This window comes from Cervus elaphus, chromosome 18 (genome assembly GCF_910594005.1).
Source record: "Cervus elaphus chromosome 18, mCerEla1.1, whole genome shotgun sequence".
In the NCBI taxonomy this organism is placed as follows: Eukaryota; Metazoa; Chordata; class Mammalia; order Artiodactyla; family Cervidae; genus Cervus; species Cervus elaphus.
Window position 1 is genome coordinate 117,465,146 of NC_057832.1, and position 27,078 is coordinate 117,492,223.

General features: G+C 55.3%; 1 protein-coding gene across 2 annotated transcripts; it reads left to right on the forward strand.

Moving 5' to 3' along the window:
• The first annotated feature begins 742 nt into the window (after positions 1-742).
• Positions 743-25,968, forward strand: ZNF282 (zinc finger protein 282). 2 transcript variants are annotated; one of them, XM_043872494.1, is made up of 8 exons: positions 743-1,036; positions 3,937-4,356; positions 12,802-12,928; positions 13,446-13,565; positions 15,834-15,953; positions 17,596-17,712; positions 19,006-19,119; positions 22,566-25,968. In XM_043872494.1, exons 1-8 carry the CDS (start codon positions 872-874, stop codon positions 23,399-23,401), a joined length of 2,019 nt encoding a protein of 672 aa, XP_043728429.1. In that variant the 5' UTR covers positions 743-871; the 3' UTR covers positions 23,402-25,968. The 2 variants fall into 2 exon arrangements, with proteins under 2 accessions (XP_043728429.1, XP_043728430.1); XM_043872495.1 differs by having other exon boundaries at positions 744-1,036; positions 17,599-17,712.
• Positions 25,969-27,078: the final 1,110 nt, after the last annotated feature.

Consider the following 27,078-nt stretch of genomic DNA (forward strand, 5'->3'; position numbering starts at 1 on the left):
AGTGGATAACTGTTCCCTTCTCCAGGAGATCTTCCCGACCCAGGGATCGAACCCAGGTCTCCTGTGTTGCAGGCAGATTCTTTACCGTCTGAGCCACCAGGGAAGCCCCAACGCGTAGTAGGTGCTCAGTAAATAGTTGTGGAATGAGTGAATGCGTTTCCCCTTCCCAGGCCTTCTCCATCAGCCGATCTTGTCCTCTTTCCCCACCCTCCTCTGACTTGGTCTGGTGTTCCAAACTGCCGTTGACCTGCATTTAAAGGTGCCGGATGAGGCTGCTGTTAAAACCCAGGGCTCCTTTCCTGGCTGGAAGGGTCTGGCCCACTTCTAACCCAACCCAGGACACTTCTCTGTCATCCAGGCAAAGGCCTGGAGTTGATCCAGGTAAATCTGGCTCGAGAAGAGGGACAGTGGGGAGGTGAAGCCTGAAAAGGAGTGAGGCAAGAGGCAAGGCCAGAACAAAGGTGGCTGAAGACAACTGCAACATTTTTCAGAAGGGTCAGGTCCTTTGGGATGCCCAATAGATATTAGTCAAACGGACAGAAATCCTGCCCCGGGCTCGGGACCGTGCGCGGTTGGGGAATTGGGGGAAGGCCACCCGCACCGAGGGGCCCACCGGCGGCAGCAAGGCCATCTCGGGGCGGCGGTGGCTCCGGGCCCCGGAGCGGCCCCCGTCGGTCCCCGCAGGCGGGCAGGAGCTCGGAGGCCATTGGCTGGCGGCGCGGGCGGCGGAGGGGCGGGGAGCGCCGCCGAAGGGGACTGTTTGCTCCTACGGGCTGTAGATGGAGCTGTCCGGCCCCGGCGAGGGGGAAGGCGCCTGGAAAACGTTCTTCTTCTCCCTGGCCGGCCCGAGCGGGGGAACAGCGCTCCCAGGATGCAGTTTGTGTCAACACGGCCGCAGCCTCAGCAGCTGGGCATCCAGGGCCTGGGGCTGGACAGCGGGAGCTGGAGCTGGGCGCAGGCCCTGCCCCCGGAGGAGGTCTGCCACCAGGAGCCGGCGCTGCGCGGGGAAATGGCCGAGGGAATGCCGCCCATGCAGGTGGGTGCACCCCCGCCGGCGCCATGGCCGCCCGCCTGCCGTGGGGGCGGGGCGCGGGGCCGGGGCGGCTGGGGGCCCCGGGCCCCGGTCGGGGCTCGGGTGGGGGGCACGGGGGCCGGCGGGGCCCGGGGCGCCGGGGGCTCGCGCGGCAGGCCGGGCCCGGCGCCCTCGCAGGCCCCCGCCGGCGCCCCGGAGCGGCGGGCCCCCGAGGCCGCGTGCGGGCCGGGCCCGGAGCCGGCGCCCTGGGGAGGCCCCCGCGGGGCCGGGGATTTGCGGGGGGAGGGCCCGGAACGCGGGATCCCCGCCGTGACCGTGTCCCCCACCCCGGCCCGGGCTCGCCGAGGGGCTGGCCGGCCGCCTCGCGCCGGGCCGGGGACGTGGGCGCGCGGGGTCCCTGGTCAGATTTTACCGCTGCGGCCAACTCAGACAGAAAGGTGTGTTTAAATGTTGTACGGCCATCATCTCTCCCCAAGTGTAACAGCGATTCGCGGTTTCCCCCAGGCACCGGCTGTGACCGAGGAAGGGGCGGGTGAGAGGTGCTTTTGCCCTCTTGCCAGCGGTGGGCAAACTTGGCCGCACTGTTAGAAGCACCTGAGCACCTTTCAAGACTCCTGACGCCCAAGCCTCCTCCACACCGGTGAAATCGCAGTCTCTGGGGTGGAGAGTAGGCACCAGTCCGTAAGGAGGAGTTCAGGGTGCAGACGAATTGGGGAGCCAGAGCGCCAGGGCTGTGTGTGAGGCAGAGACAGGCCTTGATGGCTTTGCCAGGGGCAGAGGGTGGGAGCTGACCTCGGCTGGACCCCGCCAAGCCCGGCCCTGTCCCTGGCCTGGTTCTCAGCCAGCCAGGTTCTGACACATCCGCCAGGAGTTTCTGTGTCCTGTCTGACCATGTTTCAGCTTTACATCTCCAAACCTGTTTAGGGGAGCAGAATCTGCCGCCCCAAAATCTGCCTCCTTGGCACCAGGATTATTTTAAGATGGTTATTTTAGAGGAGCTGCAGGCACAGGAGACGCTCTGAAAACCAAGTAGGAGTTCCCTTTGTAGAAGAGAAACCTCCATTGCTGTACCAGGAAGAGGGCATGACTCAATCGCTAAAAACTCTTTATCAGTGGAGAAGGCAGCAACTTATATCTGCATTAACCTGTGCCCTTGCATCCTGTCCTTTCCCTGGTCACCCCCATAACTAACTCCCCCAGCCCCCCAACATCATCCTTTGTCTTTAGCTGAAGATGTTACTTCATATAGTGGTTTGGGTCATTTTGGCAGATCACTCAGTTTTCTGGGTCTCGCCCATGTTTACAGGAGGTATGTTTATTTGTTTAGTCGCTCAGTCGTGTCTGACTCTTTGCGACCCCGGTGGACTGTAGCCTGCCAGGCTCCTCTATGGGATTTCCCAGGCAAGAATACTGGAGTGGGTTGCCATTTCCTTCTCCAATACAGAGGGTATACGTGTTACTAAATTTGTTTTTCTCACGTTGATCTGTCTTATGTCAATTTGACTGTGGGACCAGGGAAGAACCTAGAAGGGTAGAAGGAAAATTTTTCTCCCCCAACACCTATGAAAAGTAAACTGGGCCCAGTGACGTTCTGAACTTCCATCCGTCAGCCCTTGACCCCTTCGGTGGGCCAGGCTGGAAGGACGCCTCTGCCGGCCCGAGTGCACGGCTTTGCTGGAAATACTAGGACCTCTTACCCAGGCCCTGCTGCTTCTCCTCCCATGTCAGGAGTGACTCCCTGGAACCTGTGTGATCTTCCTCCGTGGCTGTCACAGCTGCTATGAGTCCGAGAGGGCCATGAGCGTGTCTGTCCCTACCTGCCCAGCTCACCTCTAAGTAACAGGTCTCCACTTCGCCCATCCTGAGGGCCCCTTCAGCAGCAACAGAGAGAATAGAAAGTGACCCTTCCCTTTTACATGGCAAGGAGAGACCACTTCAGCCCTGCTGTCCAGCAAGCCCTGGGTGCTGGTGGGGTATGGGGCCAGTCCCCGGGTCAACAGTACACGGTGACCACCCCTCTCTTGGTCATAGGGATCAGCTCTTAACTTGCATCCTGGGGACCTCGCCTTTCCGGGTGAGGACCCAGAGCTGGGGGTACTGGAGGGCCAGGGCCATTAGGTACCCCTCCCCTGGGGAAGCAGGAGGGGTGGGGGGATCTTCTCTTCCTCTTAGAGATGCTCCCCCTCCCCCCTCCTCAGGGAATGACATTTTCGGGCACACCCACTTTGGAAAATATGAATACACAGTTGTGTAAGAAGACAAGGCTGCTCGCCTGTTCTCTCGCTCGGGCTCCTGGTGTCTCCGGTGTCCCCAGCCCCATTATCTGAACTGTGTTTTTGTCAATCTGCAGCCCCTGGAACCGCTTCAGTAGGTGGTGCAGAGCGGTGCTCTGGAAAGACCGGCCACTTCTCTGGGCCTCTATTTCATCATCTTTAAAGCAGAGCTTTAAGATAATCATTCTTGCCCTAACCTGCTTAGAGATTGCTGGGACGATTAGGGGCGCGTGACTGACGTGAACATTTTTGCTTTGAAGCAGCAAACCCTGGGCAAGCTCTGCGGAGTTCATCATTAAGTCTAGCCGGCGAAGAAAGCAGCTGGTCTCATCAAAGAGAAGTGACCTGTGACAGTTTAGGCCAGGGTCCACCGCCTTGACCTGCCATGGGTCAAGGTGGGCGGTAGACTAGCGACCAGCCCGACTCCTGCAGGCCGGAAATGGGAAGGTTGCGTGGATGACTGCTGAGCTCCCGCTGTGGACGTTAATGAATGCCGTAGCCAGAGAGGCAGGGGCTTGGCAGGAGAACGGGGATCTGCAGCATTTGACGCGTTGTCCCCTACTCTCAGGCCACCCTTGCTCCTCACACGGGGTCTCAGGCCGACCATCACTTCCCCCCTTCTGCCCGCAGGCTCAGGAATGGGACATGGATGCCCGGCGACCGATGCCTTTCCAGTTCCCGCCCTTCCCAGATCGGGCCCCCGTCTTCCCCGACCGCATGATGCGAGAGCCCCAGCTGCCCACGGCGGAGATCTCGCTCTGGACCGTGGTGGCCGCCATCCAGGCTGTGGAGAGGAAGGTGGACGCCCAGGCCAGCCAGCTGCTCAACCTGGAGGGGCGGACGGGGACAGCCGAGAAGAAGCTGGCCGACTGTGAGAAGACGGCCGTGGAGTTTGGGAACCACATGGAGGGCAAGTGGGCCGTGCTGGGGACCCTGCTCCAGGAGTACGGGCTGCTGCAGAGGCGGCTGGAGAACATGGAGAACCTGCTGAGGAACAGGAACTTCTGGGTCCTGCGGCTGCCCCCGGGCAGCAAGGGCGAGGTCCCCAAGGTAAGTGGTGGTCCCCAAGGGGCAGGGAGGAACGGTGAGGACCAGCACCTTGATTCCATTTCGTCAGGCCTTCTCACAAACGTCTCTGAGCCCCTGTTGCCCAGCGTCGGTGTCGTCTCAAAGCCAGCCTCCATTTGAACAACCTCGTCTGGAATGTTCTCCTGCAAGGAGACTGGCCTCCACCCGTTCCCCACAGAACCCGTGGGTTCTGTCTGTGAGCCTTTTGGCCTCTCTGTTCCCAGTCCCTCCCGAGGGGTCTGGGTGTCTGCAAATTCCGATAGCTTTTCCCGCCTGGGTTTTCGCCTTGACACCTTCAAAGACCGTTGGTTGTTGGCTGTCGTTTGTGCCTGCCCCTCTGCACGCTGCTGGAGACAGACCCGAAACCACTCTGAGCAGAGTCGCTAGAGTCATGACCGTCACCAGCGGGCCCATCTCACGTTCAGAATTCACGCTCCGTTTCCTGTTCCGTTTTCCCTCCCACCTTCCCCTGGCCCATCCACCCGGCACTCTCGGTCAACAGGCTGCTCTCTAGCCCACTGAGAAGACAGGGTCCCCCTACCGAGACGTCCACATCCAGCCTTGTGTCCTCTGCCTTGCTGTGGGCTCCACCCCTTCACCTGCTCCAGGAGCCGTGCAGCCTCTCTCCGCTTCGCCCCCTGCACCATCACCTCCTCCCTGCCCCTCCACACTGGCTCGTCCCCACCAGCCTGTAGACATTCTGCACTGTCGCCCATCTCTGGAGTAAGACAGCTCCCTAGACCGGCGTCTCCTGCCACTGCGACTTCATCTCTCTGCTCCGCTTTAGAGCAGTCTGCATTTGCTGTCTCCAGTTCTTTCCCTCCATTCTCTCTCTTTCCCTTTTTATTATGGAGAATTCAAACCTATATGAAAGTAGATAGAATTGTGAAATGAACCCTCATGAACACATTGTCCAGCTTCAGTGGTTACCAGCTCTTGGACAGTCTTCTTTCATCTCACTCCCTACCCATGTCCCCCTCCCATTTTATCTTGAAAGACATCTCAGACAGCAATTGTGTATTTTTTGGTCATATCGTGAGGTGTGAAAGTGTCTGATGTGAAAGTGTCAGTTGTATCTGACTCAGTGTGACCCCATGGACTATACAGTCCATGGAATTCTCCAGGCCAGAATACTGGAGCAGGTAGCTGTTCCCTTCTCCAGGGGATCTTCCCAACCCAGGTATCAGGTCTCCTATATTGCAGGCGGATTCTTACCAGCGGAGCCACAAGGGAAGCCCAAGAATACTGGAGTGGGTAGCCTATCCCTTCTCCAGGGGATCTTCCCAACCAGGGATCAAACCCAGGTCTCCCGCGTTGCAGGAGGTTTCTTTCCCAAGGGAAGCCCATCGTGAGGCATGTGGGACCTTATTTCCCCAACCAGGGATCGAACCCGAGCTCCCTGCATTGGAAGGCAGAGTCCTAACCCCTGGACTGCCAAGGAAGTCCCCAGCAGTCGCTTTAATTGTAAATATTTCAATGTGTAGCTCTAAAAGTTAAGGACTCTCTTTTTAAAGTAATAATCTCAATATTGTGGTTACCACAATAAAGACCTCAACCTACTCAAATGTCCAGTCAGTGTTCCGATTTTCTTCCAAAAATATTTTTTTCTGTAGTCTAAGTGGCTAAGTCATGTCCGACTCTTGCAACCCCATGGACTGTAGCCCGCCAGGCTCCTCTGTCCATGGGATTTTCCAAGCAGAATACTGGAGTGGGTTGCCATTTCCTTTTCCAGGGGATCTTCCTGATCCAGGGATCGAACCTGGGTCTCCTGCATTGCAGGCCAATTTTTTACCAACTGAGCTGCCCAAATGAGAACTTAAATAAGTCTACACACTGTGATTGCTATGTCTCTAAGTCTTTTCCCCCTGTAAGTGCCTCTTCTCTCTCGTATTCCTTTGTAGTACTAGGCCATCTGACCTGTGGCCTTCCTCACTGTCTGGATTCTGTTGCTGCATCCTCCCTGGTCTTTTATTGTGTTCCTCTCTTCTCAGTCTTCCAGTAAACTGGGGATTGGATTATTCTCCCTGAACTCATGTGGCTGAGGCTCTTGCCACCACCTTGTCATCCTGTTGATCTTGCCAGAGCTCTAATATGTCCATGATCGTAGAGCCAAGGGTCATTAGAACCACAGTATTAAAATCCCAGTCTGTGTCTTCCTGCCCTCTCAGCAGCGTTTCATGCAGGAGACCACCCCTTCCTAGAAACACCTGTTGGCTTCTGGATCCCCCTCCCACCCTTGGTTCTTTCCCTACATCACTAGCTGCTGCTTCTCAGTCTTCTTTGCTGCTGCTTCTCCTTTTCTTATGTTCAGAGCGGCCCTGGGCTCCTCCTGACCTGCCTGCTGTCTCTCCTCCCTCCCTCGTGATTTCATCCAGGCTCAGCGCTGTAGATGCAGTCTGTGTGCTGTCAACTCCCAAGTGCAGTCTTTTCCTCCCACTCTCGCTCTCTGTATCCTGCCTAGACTTCTTTCTCGAATGCCAGATTCACATTCCTACCTGCTAATTCAGCATCTCCATCCGGCTGTCAGTAAATATCTTAGATTTAACTCAAACCAAACTGGGGCTTCCCTGATAGCTCAGTTGGTAAAGAATCCTCCTGCAATGCTGGAGACCCCGGTTCGATTCCTGGGTCGGGAAGATCCCCTGGAAAAGGGATAGGCTACCCTCTCCAGTGTTCTTGGGCTTCCCTCGTAGCTCAGCTGGTAAAGAATCCGCCTGCAATGAGGGAGACCTGGGCTCGATCCCTGAGTTAGGAAGATCCCCTGGGAAAGGGAAAGGCTACCCACTCCAGGATTCTGGCTACCCACTCCAGGATTCTGGCCTAGAGAATTCTATGGACTGTATAGTTCATGGGGTCGCAAAGAGTAGGACACGACTGAGCGACTTTCACTTACTTACTTAAACTGAACTTCTGATTTCTGCCTGAACTCTGTTCTCGTCAAAGTCATCCTCATCCTTCTAGCTGCTCAGGCCACAAGCCTCAGGGTCATCCTTGCCTCCTCTCATTCTGACACCCGATCTCCATTATGTTAGTAAATACTATCTGATTTTTCTTCAAAATATACACACAGCCCCCCTCCCACCCCCTGCCGCCTCCACTGTTCCCACCTTCATCTAATTGTAACCACCGATGCCTCCTGTCTGATTCCTGCCGTGGCCTCCTCGCTGGTCCCCTTGTCTCCATCCTTTGCCCCTACCCGAGACCATCTATTCTCAACAGAGCAGCCAGACTGATCCTTTTGAAAAATATAAATCAGTCATATCACCTCTGCTCAAAGCCCCCAAATGGCTCCCCAGGTTATTCAGTTGAAAAACCTCCATTTTGTCAGTGGTCCCCTCCCTCTAACCCACCCCACTGACCTTATCTCCCTTCTCCCCCTCTTGCCCACTCCTTGCTGCCAGCACACCACAGGGTCCCACTGGCAGGGACTTTCCTTCACTGAAGCCCCCCCTCCAGGTCGCTCCCATCAGGGGTCTGCTAACTGTCACTGGATCAGCGTCCCCTTCACGGCCACCCAGCCCAGCTCACTCTTTCCTTGGTCCCTGCTCTCATTTCCTCCAAGCAATTAAGCATTCAGCTATCTGAAATACTTACTTTCTCTGTGTCTCTTTGTTGGCTTTCCTCTGAGTGGTTCATTGTAGCATCCTGGTGCCTGCGACAGGACCTGCTTGTAGCAAAACATGTGCAGAGTGACTGCGGCTAGATGGCTCACGCTTCCACATAAGGGACTGGCCCTTTTTTATCTTTGGTTCTGGCAATCAAGCCAGTGGCTTTGCCAGAGGAGGTGCTGGATGGTGATCCATCGAGGTCTCGCAGAGCTGAGTCCTGACAGTGGTTCCTCCCTACGCCGCCCTCTGCCGCTGCGGCCCGCGGGGCTGGTCAGTGTAGAGTTTGGCGTATGTACCGTGCTCTGCACTTTGACCCGGTGCCGAGTCCTGGCCCCGCTGTGCATTCTGTGTGCTGAACCACATGTTGGGGTTTGATTTGTGCATCACAGAACACGGCTTACTTGTGGGGTCCAGAAGCAGAAAGCTTGGGTTTGAATCTTGGCTTCGCCATGTATCAGTTTTCCTACCACAGGTCAAGTATGTTTTCTGTTGTCTCCAGGCCTCCTCAGTTCCTCTTAGGAAAGAAGTGATCTTTAAATAAGTCATTCAGTAAGTGAATTCCCAGCAGGTCCCTCTGAGCTTCAGTGTTCTCACCTATAACATGAAGATGATAATGCGCTTGATTCGTGGAGCTGCGAGGACTGCTGTGACAACACTGTGTACCTCATTGTATTAGTTATCCATTGCTGTGTAACAAATACCCCAACAGTTAGCAGCCTAAAAAAATATTTTTAAATCATCTTACAGTTTCCATGGGTGAGGAATTCAGGAGCAACTTACCTGAGTGGTTCTGTCTCAGAGTCTCATGAAGTTATAGTCAAGCTGTTGACCGGGGCTACAGTCATTGGAAGGCTCAACTGAGGCTGGAGGATTGGCTTCCAGTTGCTCCTTCCTTCCTGGCAGGAAGCCTCAGCTAGCTCCTCACTGCTTGAACCTGCCCCGTAAGGCTGCTTGAGTGTCCTCACGACATGGCAGCTGTCTTCCCCCAGAGTGAATGATCTAGAAAGAGAGACCAGGATGGAAGCTGTAGCAACTTTTATGACCCAACCTCAGAAGTTGTTTTACAAATTTGTTGACATACTGAGTGCAGCTCACTAACAGCATCATCTTTTAGGATTTTAAATAGCTCAACTGGAATTCCATCACCTCCACTAAAACGCTTACTACTTGGAAGGAAAGCTGTGACAAACCTCAATAGTGTGTTAAAAAGCAGAGACATCACTTTGCCAACAAAGGTCCGTAGAGTCAAAGCTATGAGTTTTCCAGTAGTCATGTACGGATGTGAGAACTGGACCGTAAAGAAGGCTGAGCACTGAACAATTGATGCTTTTGAATTCTGGTGTTGGAGAAGACTCTTGAGAGTCCCTTGGACTCCAAGAAAATCAAACCACTCAATCCTAAAGGAAATCAATTCTGAATATTCACTGAAAGAACTGATGCTGAAGCTCTAATACTTTGGCCACCTGATCTGAAGAGCTGACTCATTGGAATAGATGCTGAAGCTGGGAAAGATTGAGGGCAGGAGGAGAAGAGGGCGGCAAAGGATGAGATGGTTAGATATCATCACCAACTCAATGGACATGAATTTGAGCAAACTCCAGGAGATAGTGAAGGACAGAGGAGTCTGGTGTAATGCAGTCCATGGGGCAGCAAAAAGTTGGACTTGACTTAGTGTCTGAACAACAAAACAGCAGAAGTTGTACACCATCGCTTCTTTTTTTATTCATTAGAAGCAAGTCATTCAATCTTGCCCATACTCAATGGGAGGAGAATTAAGCTCTATTTTTTGAAGGGACTGTCAAAGAATTTGTGGATATATTTTAGAACATTCCCAAACATAAGGCACCTTGAGATGGTTGACTAATATTGCGGGCCATAGTTTTAATTCCTTGTAGACTCTTGGCCTTGTTAGATGCATTTTCTTTGTCAGATCCAAGGAAGGCTGTTGTCTCTCAGCTCCTCTGTGCCTCATGGGTTCTATTAATTGGGTAATTATTCTTGGATAATTCATGGATAGTCTTTTCTGTCTGGCTGAACTGTAGGCTGCCTGTAGTCTTGGACCATGTTTCAGACTTCTGCCACATCCTAGCACAGTGAAGTTTTTGCAAAGTGATGTCTGTTTCCACCTGGGAGACTATAGTCCTAGAGTTTTGACTGGTGAAGGGAGGCAGAGGAGTTGGTGTGTTGGAAAAGGTAGTAGATTTTTTTTTTTTGGCTGCACTGGGTCTTTGCTGTTGCACACAGACTTTGCCTAGTTGCGGCGAGCGGGGGCTACTCTTCACTGCGGTGCGCAGGCTCTTCTTGCCGTGGAGCCTGGTCTCTAGGCACGCGGGCCCCAGTAGTTGTGGCGCACAAGCTTAGTTGCTCCGCGGCAGGTGGACTCTTCCCGGACCCGGGATCGAACCCACGTCTCCCGCGTTGGTGGATGGATGCTTATCCACTGTATCTCCAGAAAATTCCACTGACTTGGTTTTGAACACATTTAGTGTGAGGTACTTAAAAGATGAATAAATGAAGCCAGTTAGAAGGCCGTTGAAATGTGAACTCTGAAGGGAAAGTTGAAGAGTGTCATTTACAAAGAGGTACCCACAGAACTTGTAAAAAAACAAGAGGAAAAGAAAAAGAAATTGCCAAGGGGAAAGCGAGGAAACAGGGAAGAGTGAGGGCCGGACCTTGGTCTCGGAGGGAAGAAGGAGGAGCTGTAAGGAAGATGAGAGCCGGGCTCCATGGTTCTGGGAACCAAGCAGGAGGAGATTTCAGGAAGGCGCTCTGATCTCTCTGTGAGGACTGAGGGGTCGAGGGTTAATGGCGGGACGCTGATGACCTCCCAGGAGGTGGTTTCAGACAGTGGGGGCTCATGGGCAGATTTCAGGGGGTTAGGGATGTGTGGATTGTGAAGAAAACACAGCGTGCATCTTGAGATTTTTTTTTTTTTTTTAGCCATGCCAAGCGGCATGTGGGATCTTATTCATAGTTCCCTGACCAGGGATGGAACCCGTTCTCCCTGCAGTAGAAGTGGGGGAATCTTCACCCCTGGACAGGGAGGTCCCTGGAATGTTTCAGGAGAAGAAGGCGCGTAGCCTCACTAAAGGTGGCCGAGTGGAGGGCTGGAGGCCCTGAAGTGAGAGCAGGATGCGGAGAGACAGAAGATGCCAGAGGAAGAAGCTGGCGTGGACTGAGTGTCACAAGCAGGAGGAGGAGTGGGGAGTCGGCTCGCCTGGGAGACGGGCCGAGCCAGGAGCTTGCTGCCAGCAAGCTGCCATCAAGGGGAGACTGGGGATGGCTGGGGAGAGCGAAGAGTTTGAAAGAAGCCTCCAGGGGAACACAGTGAGATGGGAACAAGATGGTCAAGGGGCTTCCGAAGCAGCCTGGAGCCTCAGCCAAGAGGTCAGAGTGTATCGCAATTGTCACCTGCAGAATTTCGTGACCTTTATCTCTGGCAGGGAATTTAAGTGAAGATGGCGGTCTGCCTTGGTTTTCCTAGGTTGGGGGTTCGCCCAAGTCTGTGGAAGGAACGGGGGATTAGAAGTTCTAGTTCTGTTTCCACAGCTGGGAGTGAGCCATCAGGCAGTAGGTGGCATCCAGGTGTGCACATGGCACCTGCCCAGACACCCCTGGGGGATGAGCACCCGATCCTGGGGCTAGCACTTCTCCATGTACGGGCACTTGCCCACGCACCAAACAGTGCGCCCGCGGGCCTGACCCCAAGAGGGCAGCATTTTCTAATTCACACCAAGGTGCCCCATGTCAGGTACCAAGACGGATGGTGCCAAGAGTTAGGGCTCGGGGAGCACTGAGGGCTTGGGTTTCAGGGTGAGGGGGGAAACGCTGGCCCAGCAGGAACAGAAAGTGGTAGGAAGTGAGGTTGTGTGGTCAGTGCAGGCAAGCTCAGATCCTAAAGTCATGGAACTGAAACCATCCTGAACGATTCTGTGCAGATGAGGCCATGCTGGTGAGTGACCGAAATGGGCACAGATAGGAGGCCTCGCCCATCCGAGATGACAGCTTTATGGGGCAGACGAGATGCCCTTGAACCTTGTGACTGACATTAGACAACTGATGATTCAGGCTACAGTGGGACCTTCCTAGTGTGGGCGAAGACCATTCAACACATCCAGCAAATGCTTACTGACTCCGAACTACGAGCTTCTAGATACTTGGGACATAGTGGTGCCCAAAACAGATCAAGATGCCAGAGCCTTAGCACCAGCAAGTTTTAGTGACAAAAATGTAGCTGTGTACCTAGAGGTGACAGAAATATAGCTTCTCAACAGGGTTTTATTGTAATTGATTCCCTGAGACACTAAGAACCTACCCTATGTCTGTCACCCTGAACACCAAAAGCTTGACCTTTGGGTACCCAGTTGACCTTAAAATGAATTTACAAAGGATGTGGTTAAATGCCTCATTTTAATTTTTTTATTATTTTTTTTTCAAACTTTAAACTTTTTATTTTGTATTGGAGTATAGCCGATTGACAATGTTGTAACAGTTCCAGGTGAACGGCGAAGGGACTCAGCCATACATATGCATGCATCCATTCTCTCCCAAACTCCCCTCCCATCCAGGCTGTCATATAACTTTGAGTAGATTTCCATGAAATGCCTGATTTTTAAAAGGCAGTGGTGATCATCCTGTTATTGGAAGCTCAGGAGAATCAGAGTGGACTGACTCCACTGAGATGGGCCAAGTGGGATGGGGAGGTTGGGGGCCACGGAGACCAGGGCCAGAGTCTGGGGTGGACCGGCCCGTGCCCCTCCCAGGAGCTGGGGAGGAGCAGCAGGCAGGAAGCACCAGACTAACACTCTTGTTGGCCCAGGTTCCAGTGACTTTTGTGGACATCGCTGTTTACTTCTCCGAGGACGAGTGGAAGAACCTGGACGAATGGCAGAAGGAGCTTTACAACAACCTGGTTAAGGAGAACTACAAAACCCTGATGTCCCTGGGTAAGCGTGCTTTCCCTCCCCAAGACGAGCATCTCTGGAGTTGGGGGGGGGGGGTGACATGCTTCTCAACCCAGGGTGCACCCCCAGGCAAGGTGTTTCATGTTTATACTTCATGGAAATTCAAGAGACGATGTGCTTCTCTGTTAGGAAGTTAGAGCAATTGATAAGAGGATGGAAAGTAAAGACCCAGGAACAGGGCCTGTTACTACAGAACTGAACACTTGGCTGCTACCATTCTGGAATACAGCCCAACAGCATCCCTAGGTGCTACCTCCCAGTCGCCCTGGAGAAGCCACCGGTATCTCTGCTGCTATTTCTGGGTTCCGGAACCCAGCTAGTTCTCCACCAGGAACTGGAGCATCCATTGACTTACACTGTCCTGAGAGATGACCTGACATAACGGGCCACCCCCAAGAGGGGCGCCAGGGTAGCGGAGGGGCGGGCTCCCCATAGCCCTTGATGGGGGCCCTTTGGTCAACTTCCACTCAGCCCGTCCTTGCCTTCCACTTCACTCCAGACTCGGAGGGACCCGTGTCCAAGCCGGAAGCCCCATCTCAGGCTGAGCCCCGGGAAGAGTCCTGCGTGTGGGAGCAGCGTGACCCAGAAGAGAGAGAGATCCTCATGGATCCAGACACAGGTGATGGCAGCTGCAGAGAGCCCCAGGTCGGGGCGGGGCGGGAGAGAAGCCCCCAGCCCAGCCTGAGTTCTGGGGCGGGGGGCTTCTCTTAGTTGTTCGTGGGGCCGGTTCTGCCGCCTTTGAGATTTGGCGGTCACGTACAAGAAGTTTCGGGGCCAGAAAGCCCACCATGGAGGTTCGTCTTTTGGGTTAGAGGCATGTTGCTTGAGATGCCCAGACAAACTGGAGAGGGCCGGAAAGGGCGGCCTCCCAGGTCTGACTGGAGCTCTGATGGGGAGCGCCCCGGCCCAGGCAGGTGGGTGGAGAGGGCTCTGCGTGGGTGCGTGGTGTGCGTGCGTGCATAGCCTGCGTCGCTGCGTAGTGTGCCTGGCTGTGTGGGGGGTGTGGTGTGCGTCGGTGCGTGGTGTGCGTGGCTGCGTGATGTGCGTAATGTGCGTGGGTGTGTAATGTGCATGGGTGCATGGTGTGCGTATGGTGCGTGGTGTGCGTGATGTGCGTGGTGCACGTGGCCGGTTGCCTTGTGCCTGGCTGTCATCTTCAGCATTCTCAGCCTGTTCTCACAGGCAGATTTAACCTCCAAGGCTGTCCCCTCACCCAAGGGGATCTTACGTTCTGAGGCTCCAGTTCCCTGAGAACATCACACCTGGTGACAGGAAGTGTGCGGGTTCTCGGGGACGCGGCTCTCCTGACCGTGTCGGACCAGGTGAAATTCGGGCCTTCAACCGTCTTCTCTGCCTCATCACAGCAGCCTTCCTGTCGGGGCCCTCTGCCCTTCCTGTCTCACAAGTGGAGGGCGTATTCACCGAAACCTCCCCAGAATGTTGCTCGAAGGCAGCGCCCTACCTCCCAGTTTGCTCTCCTAATTGACATGTAATTCACATTGCCATAAACTCACGTTTGGAGTGTAGGATTCAGTGGTTCACAGGCTGGTGCAGCCATCAGCCTGTGATTAGCCTATCTAATTCCAGAACACTTTCTCATAGGGAACCCCACACCCGGGAGCAGTGACCGCCGTCCTCCATAGCCCCCAGTCACTGGTCGCTGTGGACCTGCCTCTTCTGGAGGTTTTGTCTAAGTGGCCCCTTCCCCAGCTTAAGCACCACACACGTGTGAGGTCAGCAGCTGTGATGAGCTTTCCCATGAAAGCAGTGTAACCTCAGCTGTTTCACTGAGTTGTCATCCATGCCTGTGCCACATAGAACAGAGACCACGGTGTCCATTTAAGGGGGGGGCGGAGCCGACTGAGAGCCAGAGAGGCCACGTGACTCATCGGCTGGGCGGAGGGCAGACCTGAAAGCTGGTGCGTTACGTCTCCTCATCTAGTCTCTTTCCTCCTGGCTGAGCTGTCTCCTGCCGGAGCTGGTGTTACATGTCACACCAGAGAGCCTCGTAAGAGGAAGATGCCCTGTGGTCACGTCTTGGGGTCTACATGGAAGATGCGTTATTGTCCCTTATGCATAGGATGCTGTGCGTTAGCCATCCAGGAATGGGGCTGGGCTGCTTCCCTTTGCCCAGTCTAACTTCCTGCTAGTTGTGTGTGTGTGTCTGTGTGTCTGTCAGTCTCTGTGTGTGTCTGTATGTGTCTCTGTGTGTCTGTCTGAATGTGTCTGTGTGTGTGTCTGTGAGTATGTCTCTCTGTGTCTGTATATGTGTGTGTGTTGGTGTGGGTGTGTGCCTGTGTGTGTGTATGTATCTGTGAGTGTGTGTGTGTATGTATATATGTCTGTGTGTCTGTTGGTGAGTCTGTGTGTGTGTGTCTGTATGTGTCTGTGTGTGTGTCTGAATATGTGTGTGTCTGCGTATGTTGGAGTGTGTGTGTGTCTGTGTCTGTTGGTGTGCCTGTGTGTCTGTCTGTGTATGTGTGTGTGTGTCCGTGTGTGTGTCTGTCTGTGTCTGTTGGTGCAGGTGTGTGTGTGTGTGTGTGTGTGTCTGGTCCACTTTTCTGACTGGGGTGCAGAATGAAGCCGCATGTCTCCCACACGGAGGAGACCTGTGGCCTGTCCTGATGGCACCCACCCAGCACGGGCTGTCTGCACGCTCGCTGGCTTCCTTCTCTTACCTTGCTGTGCGGCATGGCCCACCCCTTGTCCTGGAGGTTGATCACCTCTCTGCTCCCAGGCCCTTCTGCTCCTCAGGGTTCCTCGGTGCCCATACGAACCCAAGGCCCCTGTGCTCTCTTCCCTGGCGAGCGCTGTCGGCTGTGCCCCTGACCCCGAGCTGACGATCATTCCTGAATACGGCACCGACCGTGTGACCCTCTGTCCCCAGGAGCAGAGCCCCTGGGGCCAGCACCGGATGCATCCTCTCAGGTGAAGCGGGAGGAGGCCCTGTGCACTCGGGCTCAGCGGGGCCTGGAGGAGAGAGCCATCCCCACGGAGTCCATAACCGGTGAGTGAGATGCCCGGCCACCTGGGCGGAGCGGCGGAGGGAAGGGCCTGCGTGGTCTGCAGGCGCCCAGCGTTCTCTGACGGGTGTGCCCCGCCAGAGGCCTGAGCTGAAGACAGAGGCATGTGGGTCCACGATTGATGGATAGGAAAGACAGGGTTTCCCATGAGGCACAGACTTGGTGTGTGACAGGGACGAGGGGCAGCACCTCTGGCCTTAGCAGTTCTCTTTTCTCTTCTTTGTAACATCAAGTTTTTAATTATTCCTTTCTCCCCTCGAAAAACAGTATCTGCAGAAGTACCGAGAGTGAGGCATTTTAGAGGTTTGGTGGGTGGGGAATCTGTGGGTCCCTAAGACCTGCTTCCAAGTGGGAAGAACTGATTTGTTTTAAACAAACACAGCTGTTGCCTCTGTGCCAGCCACCCCGCTGCCCCAGGTGCCGTCCTGATGGGCAGTCTGGGTACTTCCTCTTTGACAGCATCCATCCAACATGTGTACGTGAGCGCTCTGTTCGAGATGTGGCTTAGTCAGAGTTCTCCAAAGAAGAGTAGGGTGTGTGCGTGCACACATACGTGTAGAGAGAGAGTGATTGAATTGAAGGAGTTGGCTTCTGCCAGCTGGAGACCGGGGGCAGTCTGCCAGCAGGATTCACTTTTCCTCGGGGAGTTAGTCTTTTCCTATTTGGCCGTCAGCTGGTGGGAGAGCCCCACCCACAAAGTGGAAGGTAATCCACCTTACTCCAAGTCTACGGGTTAAGTGTTAAACTCCTCAAAACAACACAAACAACATAAAAGCATCCAGAGTAACGTTTGGCCCACTCTCTGGGTACTGTGGCCTACATAAGCAGACACGTAAAATTACCCATCACAAGATACAGTAACGCCCTGTGACTACAAGTTAAGATGATAGTATGTGATAAGTTAAGATAAGCTCTTAACTTACAAGCCTCATTCCCTTAGTCAAAGCCTCACACTCATAGGTGAGTGGTAACAGCCCCCCAGCAGAGGAAAACAGCTTTCCAGTTCAGCCAGCTCGTTGCTCGAAAGCCAATAGAGCCATGTTACTATCTCCAGTGGGGTCTTAAGAGATAAGACCTTCTTGAGATAAGAAGGCAATAAAAAGTAAATGCGATTTAATGGACTCTGCAGAGGAAAGAACAGGTAGGTTACATCTTAGAAAATTCCCGCTAAGATGGTGAAGATAAAAGACTTTCTTGTTGTTCAGTCGCTCAGTTGTGTCCGACTCTTTGCGACCCCATGGACTGCAGCACACCAGGCCTCCCTGACCTTCACCATCTCCCAAAGGCTTTCTGGAAGTGTCATTTCCCTGACTGGTCCCTGTAGGAGGAAGACCTCCCTCATGGCGGTGCTCAGGCTTTGGGTGTGAAGCTCCGTGGAGAGGGGTTCCATTCCTGAAGGACAGACAAGCGCTCTCAGCGACATCCGTGTGACATCATCACTCCCCTGGAGTTTCCACTTATTCTCAGCAAAAGCGCCAGCAGTGGGGGCCAAGTCGACCTAAGGCTTTAATGACCTCAAATAATTCCCGCTGATGTTTAGGGAAAAGAACCTATTGAGAGACGTAAGGCAGCACCTGGCGGGTGGGCCCGTGTCCCCTGACCCCTTTACCACTCTGTCCCCTCAAGCAGACTCGCCGGCGTCCGCCCAGGACCTCCTGTCCCGGATCAAACAGGAGGAGCCCCCGTGCGTGTGGGACCAGCAGGATTTGGCGGAGAGGGACATCCCAACGGACCCCAACTCAGGTGAGCGGGCCGCCGGCGCACGTGGGGGGTGACATTCGTATCTGCCGGAAAATCAACCTGACTGAGTCACTTTGGTCAAAGGCCAGTGAGAGACTCAGGGGATGAACCACCGTGTGTCCCCCAGAGGACGACTTTGTACGCATTTTGGCGTGTAACTACTAGAAAAGCGGGGAGGATTTCTCTAAAGGAATCCTTACATCAATAATTTGTCCTGTCAGTGAACTGATGCTGAAATGACTTAGCTAATTTCTGAAGTATAATCAAAAAGCCTTTTATTTATTTATTTTATACTTTTTTGGCCATGCCACACAGCATATGAGATCTTAGTTCCCTGCCCGGGGATCAAACCTGCACCCCAGTGGAAGCATGGAGTCTTAACCACTGGACGGCCAGGGAAGTCCCTGAAAAGCCTTTTAAAGGTTGCGCATATTTCTGTGACAGAAAGAAAGTAATCTACATTTTCTGGAATTTTCCTTGAGCGAATACTAGCTAGCTGTCTTCCAGAAAACTTCTGGCGGTAGTCCAGGCGCAGAGGGAAGCATAAAAGAGCAGAAGGGAAGCTCTGCCCACCCAGGCTGCACGTGCGTGTATGTGTGTGTGTGCGTGCACACACATGTGTGCACATGTGTGTATATGTGCTTGTGTGTGCACACACGCGCGTGTGTGTGTGTGTGCATATCTGCGTATGTTCATGTATGCTTGCAGAGCTGGAGGAGGCCAGCATCATCTCATTTGGTGGTTGTGACCCCTGGGGACACCAGGCAGAAAAGCCAATGTAGAGTCTGGGGTTCCGTGTAGTTTGTCAGCTCTATAGCTTCACACAGTTTGGGGTGGGGAGCTGAAGGGCTCCAGGACAAAGGAGAAAGCAGCGCCTCCTGATAAGAGAGGTGGACGTTCTGCTGCAGTTCTCATTAATGACCTTTGTCCACTGCCTCTGCCATCGCTGATCACGAAGGCCTCCCCCTCCTCCCTCTGTCCTGTGGGCCGTCAGAGGCCGGGTTCCCTCTGGCCTGGCCCCACAGATGGCCCTTGGGGCTCCCAGGATCCCCATCCTGGCTCTGTCCCCACATGGGCCTCCTGAAAGACGGGCCTCCTGCCTGGCCGAGCCCAGGTGCAACAGCACCAGTGAGGTCCATTCAGGGAGGCCTCACGGAGGGTGGGGGCACAGGATACCCAGACTGGCACACGCCCTCTGGGCAGAGCAGTGGCCTCTGCATGTGGTGGTGTTTGAGACTTTGATGGGATACTTGGCGAAATGAACAGGCTCTAAGTCTGCCTTCTCTCCCCGAACAGAGTCTCTGATCTCCGCCCACGACATCTTATCATGGATAAAGCAGGAGGAGCAGCCGTACCCGTGGGGCCCACGCGACTCCATGGACGGGGAGCTCGGGTTAGACTCTGGCCCCGGTGAGTGGGGCACCCAGCCGGGCCCCTGGGTATTTGGTCCAGAGGGATGGCTGCTCACCCAGCCTGCCCCCTTACAGGGTGATGCTCTGTCGTGGCGGCCTTTGAAAGGTCTGTATCAAAGCACTGTCCCCTTTCCTTTCGAGGATGCAGGGGTGTTAGTTTCCTAGGGTTATCTTAACAAAATACCAGACAGTGTGGCTTGAAGCAGCAGGCATTTATTCTGATAGTTCTGGAGGCCTGAAGTCTGAAGTCAGAGGGTTGGCACAGCCCTGCTCCCCCTGAAAGCTGTGGGAGACCCCGCCTTGCCTCTTCCTAGCTTCTGTGTGTGTTGGTGATCTTTGCTGTCTTTTGGTGTGTGGATGTATCACGCTAATCTTCTGTCTTCACACCATCTGTGTATCTGTGTCTTCTAAGGGCAGGAGTCACATTGGATTAGGGGCTTGCCCTCCTCCAGTATGACCTCATCTTAACTAATTCCCCCTGGAAAGAGCCTATTTCCAAAGAAGGTCACACTCTGAACCAATGGGGGGATCCAGATTTTGACATATCTTCTTAGAGGGGATATGTTGCTATTGTTCAGTTACTAAGTCACGTCCAGCTCTTTGCGACCCCATGGACTGCAGCACACCAGGCTTCCCCATCCTTTGCTATCTCCCAGAGTTTGCTCAAACTCATGTCCATTGAGTGGATGATGCCATCCAGCCATCTCATCATGTCACCCCCTTCTCTTCCTGCCTTCAGTCTTTCCCAGTATCAGGATCTTTTCCAATGAGTTGGCTATTCACATCAGGTGGCCAAAGTATTGGCGCTTCAGCTTCAGCATCAGTCCTTCCAATGAATATTCAGGGTTTATTTCCATTAGGATTGACTAGTTTGATCTTCTTGCTGTCCAAGGAACTCTCAAGAGTCTTCTTAACAGTGGGGGAAAGGAGAGTGGACTGGGAGCGAGCTGAGCTGAACGCTGACAAGTTGAGGTGGCATAATCGGGACACGTGCCCGATTATGAAAGTCTGAAAGAGAATGGAGGTGAAGAAGTAGTGAAAGCAAGTATAGCTAACTCTTAAAAAAAAAAAGAACAGAGAATTGAGATGAGCTGGTAGCTGGATAGGGGGAGCCCACGAAGTCAAGGGAGGGTTAAGTTGGGTGAAGCTGTACCACTGTGTCCGGAAGGACACTGACTGCTTTTGATCCCTCATTCAAACTACTTTAAATAACATAGACAAAAAAATAAAACTAAAAAAGAGAATTGCAGTAGCCCAGGACAGAAAGAAACCCACCCACCCACACTCAAAGAATAAAGAGATTTATTCTCGTACGTAACGAAGAGGTAGTCTGGTTTCAGTCTCGGTTAGTTCACGGATTCAGCTGTATTATCAAGGCTCCAGGTTCTTTCCAACTCCTTGCTCATCCACCCTTGGTGTGGATGGAGCAAGATGGCTACAGCTGTTCCAAGCATCACCTCCAGACCCAGAGGGGAAGGAAAGACCATCTTTTTTTTTTCCTACACTCTCTCCAGGGAGTGAGGAAGCCATCCCAGCAAACACATCTCATCGGCCAGAACAAGGTCAGGTGCTTGTATCTGAATCAGTTACTGGCCGGTGATTTCCACAGTTAGCAAGTCCTCATGTTAGACGCTGGAGGAGAAGGTGTGACATAATCTCCATGGAAAATGGGAAGATGGGACAGAGAGTTGCAGGGTAGGAGGCCAGGGTCTGAGACGTGTGATCTTCTCCCGCAGTCTTCAGCTGCTTGAGTGCTGGGGTCCCCCGGGCAAACCCAACAGAGGACGGGGCAGAGGGACCCAGGAGCTAAGCTGGGTCAGGAAGGTAGAGCACCAAAAAACTGGTGCTCACACCGAGTGTGACGCACGATCCGAGGAGGATTGGGACCGTTTGGGGTTGGGTTTCCCGGGAAACAGTCCCCCGAGATGGAGGTTTCCTTGGGGGTCCTCTTGGGAGTAACACCTACGAAGGAATGAGAGGAGCAGATAGTGGAGAGGGAGAAGCAAGGCCCACAATCAGCGATGACAGAGGCCACAGCCAGACCTACTACCGTCAGTGTTGGCTGAGATGGGGGGCGGGGGGGGTTGCGTCTCAGCCCAGTCTGTTTAGGAGCAGCTGGTAAGAAACACATGTCACGGTTTGGGGGCTCCTGCAGGAAGAAGGGACTGTGAACGAGGGATCCAGGAGGTGATGATGGAGGGTGAAGGAAGGAGAAGGCTCCTGAACACGGTCATCAAACCCAGTGGTTCCTCGGGGGTCGGAGTTCTGGGCCTGAGGTTGCTGCTCTGATCAATGCTCTGGACTTTGTGTCCCTCTGACCCCATGGCAGTGCGGGAGCATGGACTGGGGAGAGGCAGGGATGCAAGCAAGGGACATCATTGCAGGAGCAAGACTGGCGCTTCCTGGGGAGGCTGGCTGAGCAGCTGCTTCCGCAGGAGGGGGTGCAGAGCGTCATGACATCTGCTCCCTGCAGATGGGGTCTGAGGCCAGATGGGACTCGCACCAACCCAGTTGACCCCGCTGCTGTAGGAGGCCAAAGGCTGCGTGCTTAGTGGAGATGCAGCCACACATGGGGCTGGGTGGGGGTATGCCCCCAGATCCCTGCATTCCACTCCCCTAGGCCTTTAGACAGGCTTTTCACCTGGGATGGTGGTGGTGGTTCAGTGGCTTAGTCCCACGCACCCCATGGACTGTAGTCCCTCAGGCTCCTTTGTCCATGGGATTCTCCAGGCAAGAAGACTGGAGTGGGTTGCCATTTCCTTCTCCAGGGGATCTTCCCAATCAAGGGATCGAACCTGGGTCTCCTGAATTGCAGGCAAATTCTTTACTGCCTGAGCCACCTGTGTGGTGGGTTCACCTGGGATGGGAAAGGTAGGGAGGGGAAGTCGCTCAGTCGTGTCCGACTCTTTGCGACCCCATGGGCTGTAGCCTACCAGGCTCCTCCGTCCATGGAATTTGCCAGGCAAGAGTACTGGAGTGGGTTGCCATTTCCTTCTCCATCACCTGGGATAGGTTCTGGCAAATTCTTTACCTCTTGTCAAGAGATTCTCTTCAGATAAATTAGCATCGAACATCAATACAGTTAAGTCTATTTCCGGGCAATTCTGCCTTTCAAGGGAGCTTTCGCAAAGCGCCGCTCTTCCCAACATCTGGGGGTGTTTCCTGACCTAGATGCGTGCGTTTGCCCCCACCCCGTCCCCCCCTCCCGACACCTACCCTCTTCGGGAACGGCTCTGTGCTGGTGCGAGGGTCAGGCAGCCGTGTTTAATCCCCTCATCCTCGGGGGAAGCTGGGGGCCCGCCAGCCTGTGGCTCGCACGAGGCCGCAGAGGACCTAGTCAAGGACCCGCCCCCGACCCCCGACCCCCCGCAGGGACGGTTGTGGGTCCCCCGCGCCCCGGACGAGCCGGATCAGCATGTCGCTTCTTCGTGTCTCTCCCCCCAGGTGACAGCCTGCTGATGGTGAAGAACCCGGCCCCGCCGCCACCGCCGCCGCAGCCCGCCCCGCCGAGCCTGCCCCCGCTGCCGGCGCCCCCGGAGGACGCGGGCGGCCCCCCGAGCCGCGGCGGGGGCGCGCTGCTGGACGACGGCTTCCCGGCGCTGCCCGGGGAGCGCGGCGCGGGCGGCGAGGGCGGCGGGAGCGCGGGCGGCGGGGGCGCGGGAGCGGCGGGCGGGGGTCCGGGCGGGGGCTGCGGCAGCTGCTGCTCGCCGGGCGGCCTCCGGCGGAGCCTCCTCCTGCACGGCGGCGGCGGCGGCGGCGGCGGCGGCGGCGGCGGCGGGGCGCGCAGCAAGCCCTACGCGTGTCCGGAGTGCGGCAAGAGCTTCGGCGTGCGCAAGAGCCTGATCATCCACCACCGCAGCCACACCAAGGAGCGGCCGTACGAGTGCGCGGAGTGCGAGAAGAGCTTCAACTGCCACTCGGGCCTCATCCGCCACCAGATGACGCACCGCGGCGAGCGGCCCTACAAGTGCTCCGAGTGCGACAAGACCTACAGCCGCAAGGAGCACCTGCAGAACCACCAGCGGCTGCACACGGGCGAGCGGCCCTTCCAGTGCGCGCTGTGCGGCAAGAGCTTCATCCGCAAGCAGAACCTGCTCAAGCACCAGCGCATCCACACGGGCGAGCGGCCCTACACGTGCGGCGAGTGCGGCAAGAGCTTCCGCTACAAGGAGTCGCTCAAGGACCACCTGCGCGTGCACAGCGCCGGCGGCGGCGGCCCTGGCGGCGGCCCTGGTCTGGGCGCCCCGCGGCCCCTGCAGCCGCCGCCCGAGCGAGACTAGGGCCCGGCGGCGGCGGCGGCGGCGGCGGCGGGAACAGGGCCGGGGCTGGGAGGCGGCGGGGATGGCGGGGGGAGCTTGGGGGGCGCGTCCTGAGGCTCCCCCCGCTCCCCCCCAACACGATCCCGCCCTCGGTTCTCCGGGCGCCTTCCCTCCCTCGAGCCGCCACCTGCTGGAAATCGGGAACAGGAATTGCACTCCAGACGGGGGGGGGGGGGTCCCCCTGAGGGTGGGAGGGGCGGGCGGGGGTCCCCTGAGGGGGGGGAGGGCGGGGCAGGGGTCCCCTAGACCTGTCCGGCTGAAGGGGCAGCCCAGCTCTTCTCACGGGGTGGACCGAGGGGCTTCCTCCCGCAGGGAAGGTCCTGGCAGGACAGCGAGGAGGCCAGCACACACCCCCACCACCCCTCGGGCACCTAGCCTGCCCATTCGGCCTCTGGGGCTCTGGGGTCTCAGATCGTGGTCAGGGAAAGCCACCCTGGGGGTCTCGGCCCCCTGCCGAGATCAAGAAATAGGGTCCTAAGGGTTAAAGCGACCCTAAAACAGGAAGCCGAGGTGTCCAGGTGAAAGAGGAGGGACGTGCTAAGGGGTGGATCTCCGTGATGACAACACTGCCTCGCGTTTGAATAGCGCTTTATACTTTTTTTTTTAAACACGTTTTTCTATCCGTTATCGACTTTCACCCTTAGCCTGTCCCTCTGAGGTAGGTGGGGGTCGGAGTTTCCCGACTGGATAGCTGAGGAAGGGGAGACACAGCTGAGATGGTTTAGAGGGGCGGGCGGGGGACCAGGGCCGGGCCCCCAGCGGAGTGTCCACCCCCCCACACACGTGCTGCCTACCTCTGGAACTGGAGAGACCGCTGTGGCCTGGTCTCTCTGCCCCTGACCCACCACACATAAATCAGAAGCAACAGGGGGCCCACTCGTGGGGTCACGGGGCGGGGAATGGGTTGACTACAAAATGCCCCGGGAGTGTGCTTCTGGAAGGTTCTCGGTGCTGGGGCACCAATGGGAGGGAGGGAGGTTCCCCCCCACCCCCCGGACCCCCAGCCTGCCCCTCCCACCTTCAGCCCCTCAGTGTGGTGCCCCTGGCCCTCCGGAGGCAGCTGGTGCCCCGGCTCAGACCTCGTCCTGACAATTTCCTCCTCTCCTGGGGCCACGGGGTGAGGGCGAGGCTCCTGCTGCCAGGGCAGCCAGGCAGGAAGTGAGTCTCATCCTAGGAGGGCCCGGGCCGGTAGGTGCTAGCCTCTGAGAGCCTCTGTCGCTCTCCTGCCCTGAGCCTCCCAACTGGTGCTATCTGTTATCCGGCCATGCCCCGTGGACTCGGACACAGACCCTCCTGGGCTCCAGACCCTGCAGGCGCCTGCGGGGGGTCGGGGGGGTGGCCCCCAGGGGACTCCCCACTAGGTCGGTGCATCTCCTCCGTGGTCCTGATGGGCCACAGTCTCCATTTCTGCGTCTTGCATGGCCAGGCACTGGGGTGGGGTGGCGTGCCCCAGGCCCCTTGTTTGTGTCAAGAATGACTTCTGCTCCTCCCCTGGGTCCCACTTCTCTCACAGCCTGGGGGGGCCACAGTTCGTGAGTGCTCTGCCTCTGCCCCTGCCCTCATCTCTGCCGCTCTGCTTTCCTCAGACCCCTTTTTGCCATGCAAAGGGAGTTCCCGAAATTAAATAAAAGGTGTCCAGATCGCAGACTGCATGTTCACAAGGCTGGAGGGTTCTCCAGCGTGGCTTCCTATAGTAAACCCTCAATGAACTGGAATCCAGTTAACTGGGATTTTTTTTTTCTTCTTCTTCTATTCTGCTTTCGGAAGGAGGCACATCTTAAGAAAATGAGAAGTTAAATATAGACAAGCTCAGTGGAGTTTTGTTGGAGCAGGAGGGGAACCCTCTAGTCTGTGGTTCTGGTTGGGAGGCAGCAGTATTCCGTTTTTCAAAAGCACATGGAGAAAATCACCATTTTCATAACCTAAATCATGGGAAGTGAGACCAACAGGCTCATATTTTGCTTTTTGGCTGCTGAGTGTGTGAAGGAGGGGGGAGAAACCCCTATTGAGACATGAGTTTGGTCCATGGCCATACCACCCTGAACGCGCCCAATATTGTCTCATCTCGGAAGCTAAGCAGGGTCAGGCCTGGTTAGTATTTGGATGGGAGACATGATTGGAAACATCTGCGCCTACAGCTCGAGTCTGTCCCTTTATTTCACCTTCAAGGAGCTGATTCCCAAAGAGGTTTAGTGATGGATGATAAGTGAGAGAGCCGAGTCTGGGTTTAGTTTCTTGGGTCCTAGTTCGGCGGACCCCACAGTACCGAGTGCCCCCTCGGTTACGCCACAAGTCAACCCAACCTCCAGCACCGGCCCCGGGGGAGTCCTCGTCTGAGCCGACCAAAGCGGGTGACAGTCAGTGTGAACCTCCCCCAGGCAGCGAGGATCCTCGGTGTGGACCCGGCAGTCCACCTACGGAAGCAGGGTAGTCCTGCTTTGGGGTGGATTTTTATTTTCCTTCCGCTGATGTGTTAATTAAAAAGTATTTTAATTAAAAAAATGAATGCATGCAGTAAAAATTGGTTTTAAAAAAAATTATGAAGAGTAAAACTCTTTCCTACCAGATTCCCATTGAGAAGCATCTGCTGCTAAGAGCTTATATGTCCGTCTGGACCTGGAGGAGTCGGGGCATAGAGGGATAACCTGAATGGGGCAGGGAAGGAGGCAGAGGTGATGGGGGATGTGGATGGGACGCGCGGGGGAGGCAGGAACTGGGGCTGAAAGGCAGGACGCTGGCCTGGACAGAGCCAGGATGTGTGAAGTTGTAGGTGATGAAGATGCAAGGTGAGTCATGGCCAGGCCTCCGCAGGCTTTCAGTGCCAAGACCTTTCCATAGCAGGCTGCCAGTCAACCTGAGACCCGCGGTGCCACAGACCCGCTGGTAGCCCCTTAGCACCGCTAAAAGCAGCGAGTGGCTTCCTGAGAGAGGAAGTCTGGAGACAACAAGGTTAAGCTAGATGCTGCTGAAAATGAAGAACCACAGATGAACAAGATTATCTTACGGTCCAGGATCTGGGCACCACTCCTGGTTCTCCGAGATCCAGTCCGGGAATATCAGGTGATGGCAGAGGGTAAGGGGGAGATGAATCAACTTCCCACCAGGCACAAGATGAACCAGCCTGGGTCTGAGTTTTCCAGTATTGGTCCATCCGACTGTAACTGTAGAAAAACACGTAGGGAATTCTCTGGCAGTCCAGTAATTAGAACTCTGTTCTCACTGCCAAATGCCTGGGTTCAGTCCCTGGTCTGGGAACTAAGATCCCACAAGCCACGCAGCATGCCGCCCCACCCAAAAAAAGAGGGGGAAGAAACTTTAAAATTGTAGCAGCATTTTATCATCCTGGGACTGTAACAGTTTGGGCAAGGCCACGGTTGTCACTCCAACACTGGCTCCTTAGGGAGCCACCATGGAAGAACATCCCTAGAATGGTAATTCTCGAGGAGTCCTGGGCATGAGACAGAATCCTCACCTGAGAATCATCCCCCTCACCTCATCCACTGAGGTTCCCGTGGGTCTCCTGTAAGTCTCCTAGTGAGATGCTGGCATCATGTGCCGAGGGCTGAGAACCTCTGCTCACACCCCTTTAGACATATTTTAAACCCATATCATCCCTCAGCGTTACAATTGCTCTCAGC

Excerpts from the sequence above, each read along its gene's own strand:
- ZNF282 (XM_043872494.1), top strand. The coding sequence starts at position 872 with ATGCAGTTTGTGTCAACACGGCCGCAGCCTCAGCAGCTGGGCATCCAG. Across the intron at positions 13,566-15,833 it reads CCTCATGGATCCAGACACAG|GAGCAGAGCCCCTGGGGCCA; the intron begins GTGATGGCAGCT and ends CTCTGTCCCCAG. Across the intron at positions 17,713-19,005 it reads CCCAACGGACCCCAACTCAG|AGTCTCTGATCTCCGCCCAC; the intron begins GTGAGCGGGCCG and ends CTCCCCGAACAG.